Source organism: Hesperophylax consimilis, chromosome 6, assembly GCF_061612785.1.
Source record: "Hesperophylax consimilis isolate HC1 chromosome 6, BYU_Hcon_1.0, whole genome shotgun sequence".
Classification (NCBI taxonomy): domain Eukaryota; kingdom Metazoa; phylum Arthropoda; class Insecta; order Trichoptera; family Limnephilidae; genus Hesperophylax; species Hesperophylax consimilis.
In genome coordinates this window covers 25,697,814-25,710,764 of record NC_142841.1, presented here as the reverse complement: position 1 = coordinate 25,710,764, position 12,951 = coordinate 25,697,814, and the positions used below count along the sequence as shown (strand labels likewise).

The following is a 12,951-nucleotide window of genomic DNA, read 5'->3' as shown; positions in this document are numbered from 1 at the left end:
CTTCCAAAGAGGGCTACAGAGCATTGTACCGTCCCGTTATTGTCCATTAACCTGTAATACAATAAAGTTAATTTTTCTTGTATTTCAGTGACATCACATCGGCTGATTGGGAGTTGGTCAGCTGCAACGCATCCATTGTAAGATTTCTGACGGGTTGTGTTGAAACCACCGGCTGGGATCTGGAAGCTCATCACTGGGACTTCATCACTATCACCCTGTCCTCGCTAATGCAGTCCATCGATAAGTCTAAACAGTCTTGGGATACTACCAAGGTTTGTATTCCTAGTATATTAGGGTAGGTATATTCTGTTACGCATCCGTTGTGAGATTCCTGAAGGGTTGGGTTAAAACTATAGGCCGAGTTTGGGTAGCTTGTCAATGGGACTTCGTCACCATCACCCAGTCCTCGCCGATGCAGTCTATCATTTTTAACCATTTTGGGATACTACGTACTAAGGTTTATGTTCCTAGCAGTGGTGCCTCGTAATTTAAGACTTTCATTGTGAGATTCCTGATTTCATAACTGTTGTAATTTTGTGATTAAATTACTTACCACCGACAGCTTCAAATACGGTAGCTCTCTACCCTCACATACACCATTCTATATTATATTTTTACCTCATGAGGTTATATATTAGATATTTTGAAGGTTTCATGTATAAAGAATCATGATTTACGTCGACATTCAAGTTGATAGACCAGCCAATCAAGGAATGGAGAAGCGTGGAGCGGGGAAGCGGCGTGGCTGGTCTCCCTTTCCATGATTTGTTAATAAATGATCCTGACAGTACTCAGGCAACTCGCATTTTAATAATCACTATTTATTTAGTCCTCAAAAATAACGTCTGCTCATGAATTATTAGTCCCTTTTACAATGGCGCGCAAATTGCTGGCTGCGTCAAAACTTAACTACAAATTCCAAATCAGGTAAACAAAAGTTCAGGCTTGTTTACGAAATTGAATATTTTATTACTTTTTAGTTAGATAATTTTACAATGTGTTCGGTTAAAAACGAACATTCAGATACTACGCAGAAAAGTCCCACAATGGACTGCACTGCAATCCGTTGCTTTACTTTTCTGAGCAGGGTCTGGTTATTTCAATGTGCGCTCTTAGGTGGTCAACTTACCGTCAAACCCTCCTAGTGCCAAATACACTTGTTTTGAAATGATACCCAGATTTCATTTTAGGGTAAGTCTTACCAATTTGGATGTCCATAGTAATTTATAATATTAACTTGTATGTATTATTTTAGGTATCTCTCCTGGCGAGTGAAACATTCAAGCTGTTTTGTGCTGTGGATACTTTTATTTGGAATATTCCTTCAGAGTGCACTCGCCGGGAACCAACTCCTTCTGTTACCAACTTGCCACAGGAATGGGTGGACATATTCGCACCTGACATTCACCAACATTTAACAGAAGTGTTTGTTCATGTTCTCGGTGAGTTGACTTTTTTAACGTTCAATGTGATTATTCCATATCGTCGACGGCAATCCATCACTGCGTAAGTCATCCTGTAATGCCGTTTGACGGCGGTAACAAGTTTATATCGGTTGGATTAATATAGAATTTTTTCAATGTAAGGGAATAGTCTTACAATGAAAATAGAATCACAACACATCTCAATTGTCTTTCATTTGGGTAAAATCATCGCCTGTTTTTTGTCTCTCCTGAAAAGTGGCCAAATATGATTTACGCGGTGATGGATTGCCGTCGAAGATATATCAATCTTGAACATCGTTTATTCTTGACTCCTAAGGCTAATTTGTTCATTCTTGGACAGCTAGCAACAACCCGTAGAGTCAATTTGTTCGCTTTTGGGAACAGTTCATACGGTCTCATAGAAATTGTTGTCTCCCTTACTGTCATGGTGAGAAATATGATCTAAAAGGTGTTAGAAAGAGAAAACACCAAGCTTTATTATCAAATCTCGAAGTTAATCACATAAGAATTAAAATGTACATCTCTATGAAACCAATGGTTCCGACGCAATTTGAGAAATTTTTATTTAAGAAACAAACATCTTATATATATATACATAGAATACAAAGATAAATATGCATATTAAGTTAATTGAAGTTAAGCCATAAAAGTTTCTTATGCTAAAGTTGCTTAGAGTTGAAGTTTTATTGTATTTTAAAACTTATTTTAGGTAAGAGAGAGAGGAAGAGGAATATAGGATAAGGAAAAGGATAGGAGATGCTCCCGATACATTCCATACTCACATATTAATTTACAATCATAGGCGTTACTTCTATTAGATATTTCTGAAGGTTATTGCTAAAAATGCTTTATGTTGTGTAAATTATATTTTGTGTTAAATTCCACATGTACGGGGTTTTTTTTCTGATGTTGGTCTAGATGTGGGCAAATGAAATAAAGATAAGTACCGGCTTCCATTTCGGGTACCTCATTGAGGAGTGTTGAGGTTTCATGAATAAAATTATTTTACATTCACATATTGTTAGAAATTATTCTTCATTTTTTGGCACCACAACTTATTCATATTCAATATATTCATGCACATACTCAATATGACAGTTTGCTATACAATACATTGCATAGTGTCGGGTAATAAGAGCTGCATTGCAACATGTATGTATTGATTTTAGGCGTGACTTTTAATTTTGAAGGCTTTTGTATGAATCAATCAATGGAAATGAACTTTTGTGTGTTTTCAGAGGACAGCATATCTGCAGAACGAGCCACCTCTAAAGAAATGTTCTTCTTTCATTCGCTGTACAACACAATACAAAAATTCAAAGTGAAGTATTTGGTATCCAATCAAACGCACTCTGTTGAAACCATCATGCATTTGTGTCTGGACGTGCTGAGTTCTCCGTGTGTTCATTTATTAAAATATATTGCTCATAATATGTTGAAGTATCTGACACCAATATTGGTAGAGACTGATAGTAAGTACACTTTTATTCTCACTACTGTATGTTATCAATGTAAAGAAAGTATAATGATTAATGAGTTAACGATCTCGAGACGGTAACAATAATATGTATAGAAAGATAAACTAACGCGATGTCAACTTAGCCACCGACTGGTCAATCAGACCCCTTGGGTTGAAAGCTCTACTTAGTACCTTAACCTACTAGCCAATTTAGCACGCGCTCTGTCTCTCTTACACTTGCCTGTCGATCGTATTTTGACATTTTAAGAAGAAATATAAATATAAAAGAGAAATCGAATATTTTGTTAGTCCTCCTCATCAGGAGATCCTGTGCTTAAGGGAACTAGATTTTGGTTATCGCCATCCTATTTGAATTTTATAATGATGATTAAACACAGTTCTGCATATGAAATTTATGTGGAAAATCCTCAGAATTTTGGATCACTAAACATGCCCGTATGGCATTTCTTGTGTTCTTTATTCTATGCTTTAGATGTTACTGTTTAATGTGACCCGTAATTATTATTGATCTTTCTCTCCTTTAAGCCTTATGCCTGTTGCATAATGCAATAATTTAGTCTCTGTAATGTGCAATGTGTAATGCTGTATGTCTTATATTACAGGAGCTGCAGCCAATTCTACATTTACCGATGAAGAAGCAGTGGCCAAACCATTAATTTTATCGGTGCATAAGATGGTGACATCTATTACTCAGTTACAGGAATGCGTGGATGCTGTCCTCAGTCCTTACACGTAATTAATTTATACTTTTGAATCGACTTACTATAGAGAGTACAAATAACTTGAAGAAATAACTTCACACATGACTTGCTTATATTTTCCTTAGGGTTTGTCATCTTTGGGAATGTGATCACGTTCAGTATTCCCATCTGACACCTATGTTAAAACAGTTGTAATCCATCTGATAAAAGAGGGGGATCTTTCAAGCAATATTATACTGAATTATGAAATAATTACACTGAATTTGAATGCTTCCAGGATTGGAGAAGATAATTGTGTCCTACAACCCTATACGGATAGCTACAACATGACTCTTGGTTACCTTTTGCTTTGGGAAAACATGTTAAATATATCCCAAGAATCTGTTACATTCTTACAGTATCAGTACACGGAATTCTTCAGGTACATACATTTTATTTTCATTAAATGAAATTGGTTTAGTTTTATTTTTGCAGTAACGATTAATGCTTTTGTCATTTCAGGGAAGGTAAATATGTAGAACATTTGGTATGTGCACTGTTCCGTTTATTGCCCGATGAATCGCAGCAGACAGCCACTTCTCCAAATTATTTCAAGAATGCACCGGAACTTCTTACCAGAGGTAAATTACCAATTTTTTTTCAATTCATTTCATTGTTGAAAAGTCACAAGTGCACTGGTATCGGTCCATCAGTCTTTAGTGATTTATAGTACAGAGCTATATGCCGGGTCTATAGATTACTAGTCAGACTTACTATAATTAAGAAGGTGGTCTCAGAAGCCTACAGAGCATTTCACCCAAAAATGTATCTACATAGTGTGTAGGTTGTACAAGTGTATCAAATTAATTAATTGAAGGTACTGTAATTCATTCTTCACTCCGATAAGTTACATTTGTAAAATAATTGTAAAAATGATACTGCTCCGTCAGCATTCGAAAAATCATCTGGAGAACAAAGGGCACACAGTTCGTTGTTCAAGTCGCAGAAAATCTCATAAACCCTTTAAATTCACCTTGCACGTAGTGTCAATGTGTGAATGTTGTAGCGCTAACATTGTAAATTAGTTTTCCTAAAGTAATTCATTCTAGACGCATTGGATATGCAAATTCAAAGTGGTATAAAAGATTACAATAATGTAATACATGTGTCGATGATGATGCGTGAGAAAAATCTGTCCTGCTCATGTCACCGTTTCGGCGGGCCAAGCTGTCCTCGTAGTATGGGAAAGTAAAGGTTTGTGCACATCGAAATATGGATGGGCTCACTTGCGCTTCCGCAGTAGTCTTGTACTAGGAGATAGCTCAAGTGACCTGGCGAGAATTATGACTAGAGACTATTTTCGTATTTTGATGACTGGGGCACGAATTATGTTGTTTTAAGTTATGTGAAGACTAAAGACAAGCAGTGCAATGCACAACTGCATGTACCAAGGAACCGCCTCTGTTTATTGTACATAGTGTATCAAGTTTAATTTGTAGAACTCCATTTTAATTTTATGTTTTCTTTTTTCAATTTGTTAAAAAGACAATTTATTTGTAAACTAGTTTTGCTGTGTAATTATTACTACGGGTGACAGCTGTTTCGCTTTCTGAAGACGTTGTACTGTGGTTAGATCACTTACAGATTTATATTATTTCTATGTAGGTGAAAAACTAATTGCTTTTTTTACTACCCGTGCCCTTATCGATTTCTAAGTAAAATGTGGGAAATTGTTAACAGTTTTTCATTACCCTTTAAAGTTTCTTCATTTACTGTATTGTTTAACCGTTTGAGTGCCAAAAAATTCATACAGTTGCTTGTAAAATGCCACCAAAAAAACATCATTTTTTTATAAAACTATATATCTTTTTAAAACCCCATAAATTAAAAAAAAAAAAAAAAAAAATTCTTTGAATTTTCAAGGATTTCGATGATTTTTTCGGTGTTTTATTAAAGAAGTCCAGGCATTTCGAAAAAATGAGAATTTTACGTACCGACGTACGCGCGAATCAGAACACGACTGACGCAATCGACGGAAATCGACGATCGGCAATCTTCGTTAAAACACGAATCGACGAAAATCGACGATTGGCACTCAAACGGTTAAATTTGACTAAAGGTCGTTGAAGTAAGGTGTTTACCAATGAATATTTGGATGACTCGGCGTTCTTTTTCCCTACATAATGATTATACTAACTTGCATTTTTGTGTTCTCTAATAATTGGACTCAGCGTAACAATATATCTAGGAGTTATAATTTAGACATTGGATACACGATACGCATTCGTTGAAGAGATGCAGCCCATCTAAGTCGAGAGTTATGCATGCAATTCTTTTAGATATCCGCATCCCGGATCAGTTTCCGCTAGGGGCACTAGTGTATTGTAAGCTATTACGTGTTTTTGTCTGTGACAAGGAGTGGCTATCGGTTCAATATCGGACAAGTTATTCGTGTCAAGCAATTCAATAACCAATTAAATTCCATGTTACAGAATGGCCGCGTCCAGAACTACTCAGCGGGCTGGCCTGTGCATTTCTGGTCCAGTCTCTGCGCGTGGGGGCTGTGCACTGTGCCATCAGGGGGTGGTGGGGAGCACTGCCCTCGCGTACTGCGCAGTTTGTGGAGCGTACAGTGCGCGCGCACGTAGCCCCTATACTCATCTCGCACCAGCTGGCCGAGGTGGGGCGCAAACAGAAGGAGCTGCCCAATGTTGAGGTATTTCACAATAAATTATGCTTTTTTGACTAATGATTTGAAAATACAGTGGAACTTTCTTATAAAATTTTTCGAGAACCAGAAAAAAAATTACCTAAGAGTTCAGATTTCAAGGCACTTAATTCTTATTTTAGAACCTTATAAATTTTGTAAAAACAAACTAACACATGCCAAGGAAAGGCGCTGAAGAATGACTGCATGCTGTCCCATTTTGGTGTCCTGTAGTAATATACCCTCCTCTTAACACATTTTGGGGGGACGCCGCTACACCGTCACAGTTGCGTGCAGCGGGCAAAAACCAGCCGAAAATGCAATAAAAAATAATTTTACAAAAATCTTCTAAACCATCTGCCATTTTTTTATGAAATTTCTTATATGCACTGCTCGCCAATGTTGATTGCTTTTTTCACAAATTATTTATTATTGTGTTATAACATCTCTCGACATTTAGAGTAAGATATCCCAACCTGTTCGTTTCTAGGCACATAGCGGACTACTGAATTCCAGTAATTTTTTGGAGCCGGTTCCTCCTTTGCAGTCCACTGTTTTGACTGTATTTTTGTTTCGGGCGTATAATGGTGTATCTAAGTTTCATCTACAGTAATTAATCGGCGCCAGAACTCGGATTTATTGCGCCTAAACTGCGCCAACAGAGCGTTGGAACTGTTCATTTGAAAAAGATTTTGGTCTAACGTGAGCAAACCTGGCACCCAACGCCCGGACAGCTTTCTCATGTCTAAATCTTGATTTAATATGTGATAGACACGTTCTTTGGACATTTTCATAACCTCTGCTATCTCTTTCACTTTAATTCTGTGGTCGTCTAACACTATTTAGTGAAGTTTAGCAATGTTATCGTCAGTAGTCGCAGTTTTTGGACGTCCCGAACGTTTATCGTCTCCCAAGCTCTTACGACCACGTTTAAATTCAGCTGCCCAAAATTTCACTGTGGTAAATGATGGTGCAGAGTCCCCACACACAGAGTCCAACTCATCTTTGATTTGCGTAGGTGTATTGCCTTTCAAAAACAAAAATTTAATAAGAGCTCGACACTCAATTTTTTTCATTTTCACAAAAACACACACATCGACTCACTCAAACGACTGTCAACTAAAAACTGCGTGTCCAAAATGGCCGAAACTTTGGTGAGTAACTGTCAAAAGATGCACAGCTACATTCACTAGCTCTTATTGACGAGTACCACCATCTTTGCGTTAAGGTCGGAAACTTTTCAGACCACCCTCGTAGTCCTATAAAAGTGGATATCTGTTACACAGATAACAATACAGTGCTATAAAAATGAACAACAGACCCGTACTGACGGCAAAGATAGAAAACCCGACTATTATCAGGATCCGCATTGAAACGTTTAACCAACTTTACCTAACTGACAATTTTTTTTTTTCAGTTTTCAATCCATGGATCAGTGAATGAAGTGTATGCCAAGTACACCGTGGATAATACTAAAATGGAACTGATGATCCAACTTTGCAGCAATCACCCTCTGGGCATACCCAAGGTTATCTCCAGTGGCAGCCCCTCCAATAATGTGGCTTGGATCACCATGTTTCTGTCTCATCAGGTAATTAATGGCCGTTGTAACCGTAATGAAGAAAATGACTACAAGGCCAGTGTAAACACAATGAAGAAAATTAATACAAGGCCAGTGTAAGCGTAAAATGAGAAAAATTAATAGGTGGCATGAAAGCGAGACAACTGCAGGTAGGTATGTAAAGAGTTGCAAAGTCTCTCTTGTTGGAGTGGGAGGTCGCTGGTTCAAATCTCTGAGTGCGCAAATTTTTTTATTTGTTTAATTTGATTTATTTCACAAATTATTCTTTTAAAATAATATATAGTATATTTACTTCACTCCAGAGTGGAAGATACTCTCAGTATTGCCCTGGTGTAAGACCACCATTCATAATTGAAACATTGCTTGAAATGGCTTTGGCCGTGTTTGGTGACCAGATCTAAATAGCCAGCTACTTCCACACCTTCCTCTTCCCCGTCTTCTTCCCCTCCCCGCTATCTTCAGCCTCACAACGCACCCCAATTGGGTATGCTATATGCAGTTGTGACCTTTGTTCGGTTTGACATAAAAAAAGTTTTTTTTTTTTTTTTTTTTTTTTTTTTTTTTCTCATAGTTTCATGAGATGTTGCAATAATACACGGAAAAATAAAGTAAAGACAAAACATACTAAATAAAAAAAGATATTGCTTACATCACTTTAATGTATATATAACCTCTACATGTTTCATGAACAAAGTTCACCTCATCAGGAGTCAGTATATACTAAAGTCAAAAATTAAATATAGATTACAATTGAACAGTGGAAAGAGTGGGGAGGGGTTTCCCGTCTAACAATATTGTAATTCCTAATTCTGAAAAACTCCCCCCACTCTTACCCCTCCCCACTCCTTCCACTGTTCAATTGCAATCTATATTTAATTTTTGACTTTAGTATATACTGACTCCTGATGAGGTGAACTTCGTTCATGAAACATGTAGGGGTTGTATATAATAAAGTGATGTAAAAAAAGTTATTTGTTTTTTAATATCATAAATAATGTCATCACAAAGTGATTTCAAATACAATACAGTTAGTTACTTTCTTTCTTTCTGGGTTTATAATATCTCATTTCTAAAGTATTTTAGTTTTTATACAATATCTCATTTCCAAAGTGTAACAACTCCAAACGTATAGTTGTGAGATAATTACCAAACAAGATTTTGGGCAGGTTTAATCTTTTACCATTCAAGAGGTTTTAACAGGATTTTCATGGTTTTAATTTGGATCTAAGGTGTAATTTTGATATTTCTGATTTATTGTTGCATACTTACCTCCTCAGTAGTATGTTCTGCCTTCTTACCAATTCGGGTCGCTTGGGTGGGGACTAGGGAGGTTAATTTAATTAAGAACATCTATTAATTATGAGTCTCGATTTTAATTAGGTTTGTCAAGTTTTAATACTAAATCTAAATTATACTTCGATCTACTTACATCTATAACTTAACTAGTTGTCATATGGTTCGGGGTTGCTTCTCCACTATTCACATCGTCATTGTTCACTGTCTACACTGTTGTCACTGAGTTGGTTCTGTGCGTTGGCCTTAGTAAGGCTAAAGTCCTAGGCGGCAGCTTCTGCGGTTCTGCAACCCTGGCTTTCCCGGCCACGTCTGGTCACCGCACTTTCTTCGTCTCACGCCCAGCATTACGTCGCCGGGCGGAGGATAACATATCTTGCAAATCAATTTCTCAAACTCGACTAACTTCTTCATCCACCGCCCAGCATCACACACCGCTGGGCGGGGAACGCGTACTTCACCACCACTCCTGTCTCGGTCTCCTCTCTCTCCCGCCTTGCTCTTGACTGTCTTCCTTCCTTAGCTTGTAGGACCTTTCGCTCTACTTCTCCACTTCTTTCCTTACAACCCACGTCTGTCAACACTTTCTTTGTCTTTGGGTGCATAATGCAGGACGCACTCACTTTATATTTCAAATTTATACTGGATTGTACTATGAAATGTAAAATATTGTACCAAAATAAAAAATGTTTTCATCCTTACGTTTGTCAAAAAGCAGTGCCTTTTACCAACCTATGCTTCTTTCTTACGTGTCATTTTTTTGTTATTTTTTTTTAGAATGGCTCATTGTGGCAGACCATCACGCTGTGGTTAAATTCCATTCAACGTAAACTCGACAGTGTTCCCGAGTGCTATGTGTGCTATTGCAAACTACATCCTGTCACAGGGAAATTACCCAAAATAACATGTCACACTTGCAAGAACAAATCCCATCTTGTTTGTCTGGTAAGTTGTCTTGTTTGAGTGATTAATGGCCTTTGATATTTTGTTTTTAATTCACTTTAGTATGTCACTGTTTTAAGACGGGTTGTTTCGCAGAATTTGTGCAATTCATCAAATTTCATCTTCAATTTTCAAGTTCTGTGAAAGTCCTATTAAAGTTCTGTTATTATATCACTATGAGCGAGATGCTTCACAGAACTGAAATAGTAAAATAATTGGAATAGAACTTTCACTGAACTTGAAAATTAGCTTTGAAATTTGATGAATTGTTCAAATTTCTTAAAACAACCCGTACTAATTTTTTTTAAACTAGAATTAATTTTAAACTTGCTATACTCCTTGGATCTACTTTATATTTAATTTTAATTGTGGAACACAATTTTTGTATTTTTATTGAGTATAAAAGTTATAATACAATTTTGGCCTGTTTTTGCTTAAAGTTTTAAGAATTCTAAAGCTCAGTTTTGCAGAAATTCACGTGTGACAAAGTCATCAAATAGCCATTTTGTTTTTTTGACGGTTGAAAGGTTCCCTTTAAATGCTGATTCGAAGTCTGTTTCAGCTTTTGAACAAATTGTGACCAGCATCACAGGACAACTGTTATGTTGTTAAGCTTGTCAGCTTATTACAATTTGATAGAATGCTAAAACGGCGAATTGGCGTTTAATTGCCATTTGATTATATTATATTTGAATTTCTGCAAAACAACTGAGCCTAAGTTTCGATTAAAGATCTATGTTATGAATCGAAAATTCAGGCATGCCACCCTAACAAAAATATTTCAATTAAAAAAGAAGTAAGAAATTAAATTTCATGTATATTTTTCGAGTTTTTAAAAATTTAAAAATTCTTTACTTAATTTTTTGATTTTTTTTTTTTCAGAAAAAATGGTTCAGCACAAGTAGAAATACAACTTGTCCTATGTGCCGGTCACACATGACTCTATAAAGATACCAACGTCTGCTTTCACCAATCAAAATTGAGCGAATCCTGTGTGAAGAAAAATTTTACCGTTGGCGAACGATTACTCAATTAATTTTGAGCGTTTGCTCAACTCCAAGATGTGAAGAAATAGTCAATTGAAAACATTTCATAATAATAATAATAAATGTGAATTGACAGGAATTAAATACATAAATTAAATGTACATAATTTATATTTCGTTTATTTTATTTTTTATGGTAAAATTCACGAAACAATATTTTTAAACTTTTTACATCTCACATTTTATTGTCATTCCATACAAATATATTGATGTCTTTAAAATGAACCCCTAAATGAAAATTTCATTAGTCGTATTGTTGACATATTGCATCTGAAACATTTATCTGAGAGTTCACTAAGTTTGATTGGTGAAAGTGTCCATGTGTATTCTGAACTAGGTAATAATGTACAAGCACTTAATGGTATGGTTACATTCCTAATAATTGCTAGGACTCTATACAGCCTTGGTATTGGAACTCTGCTCATACTCATACCAGAAGTCGAGAGTGATGTGTAGGTACGAGTTTATCTGGCAGAAAAGTAAAACTCTACAAAACATGGATAGTATTATGTTTTGTTATTATGTGCAACACTAAATGATAATTATAATATTATTGAGCTCATTTGTGATAAAACCAAATTCCCTTCTTCTTTACAAAGGAAACTATTAATTTTTTAAATTATCGAAGATAGCAAACACTTTGTGGCTTGACATTATATAAATGATTTTTTTAAAACTCTTTAAAAATTTATTTTGTCCATTGTCCTGAAAAAGGTTGAGTACAACCTAAATTAATCCAACAAATTGGTTTAAAACAAAGTAAATTTGTTTTTCATTTATTAATTTTTTAGCTATTATATTTTTTACATTTTAAATCAGTTTTGGTAAACAGAGTAGGTGAATCTATTTTAGCCTTTTATTTTTCACATTGACTAGAAAAATTCTATGTAAAATATTATATAGTTTCATAATGTATGTAGATATATGAATTTAAAATAAAATAATGTTTAATATTAACTTTTGTATTTTTCTTACTTGTGGTCGGGTGACCTTTGCGGTCGAGTGGTTAAGATCCTCGACTACGAAGCTGGAGGTCGCAGGTTCAAAGACCAGCGTACGCAATTTTTTTTTATTGTGTGCTACGTATGTGTTACTTCTAATTCATGTAAAATAATATAATAGTACAGGAAAATTGAAAGTAAATTTTTTTTTTCAAACTAATTTGGAATACACGCCCACAGTCCATTCTTATCTTGCAAATGCCCATAGATACCAAGTGCGTACCGAGGTTTATCAATTGTATTGTTGTCATATAATTTCTATATCCGCTATACATTTCTATATAACTTACATTGATTTGGAGAAAACTGCAAAAAACTGTCGCTGCTTTAGCATAAATAAATAATTTGAATTTTTTATATAATGAATTGGGGTTACATAATTACGAAGTGTTAATTTTTTTATGTGTAGCAATTTTGTACTGACTGTACTTAAAAATATAAGAATCTTGTTTTATTTTGTCTTTAACTAAGTAAAAACCTTCATGAGATTTTCACACATCCTTCCGCTTAGATCCATACAGCTGAATGTTTTTTTTGTTATGGCGGCTTGTTGGCATTTTCGGTAACGTTTTCGACGAGTACCTAAAAAAAAATTACAAAAATCATTCTCCATAACACCGTTTCTAAGAAATACTAACAAATAAAAATGAAATGATAATAGAATGAACTCAGGTTTAATTTGGTAGTGATTTAATGTGATATCAAAAATTTAATTTCCTTATTTTAAATATTCAAATCTAGCACAGCAAAATCATCAGCAGTCACTGCGTCAGTTT

The 12,951-nt window shown here is 35.4% G+C and overlaps 1 protein-coding gene across 1 annotated transcript in view; it reads left to right on the top strand.

The window, feature by feature from the left end:
• Ltn1 (E3 ubiquitin-protein ligase listerin) overlaps positions 1-12,022 on the top strand; it is a 40,234-nt gene extending 28,212 nt beyond the window's left edge. Inside the window, exons 16-25 of the mRNA XM_089632491.1 lie at positions 89-272; positions 1,256-1,442; positions 2,684-2,917; positions 3,528-3,657; positions 3,904-4,047; positions 4,128-4,246; positions 6,098-6,321; positions 7,730-7,903; positions 9,965-10,132; positions 11,012-12,022. Coding sequence (XP_089488617.1) covers positions 89-272; positions 1,256-1,442; positions 2,684-2,917; positions 3,528-3,657; positions 3,904-4,047; positions 4,128-4,246; positions 6,098-6,321; positions 7,730-7,903; positions 9,965-10,132; positions 11,012-11,077 — 1,630 coding nt within the window. The 3' untranslated portion in view covers positions 11,078-12,022. The remainder of the gene's footprint in view (positions 1-88; positions 273-1,255; positions 1,443-2,683; positions 2,918-3,527; positions 3,658-3,903; positions 4,048-4,127; positions 4,247-6,097; positions 6,322-7,729; positions 7,904-9,964; positions 10,133-11,011) is intronic.
• Positions 12,023-12,951: the final 929 nt, after the last annotated feature.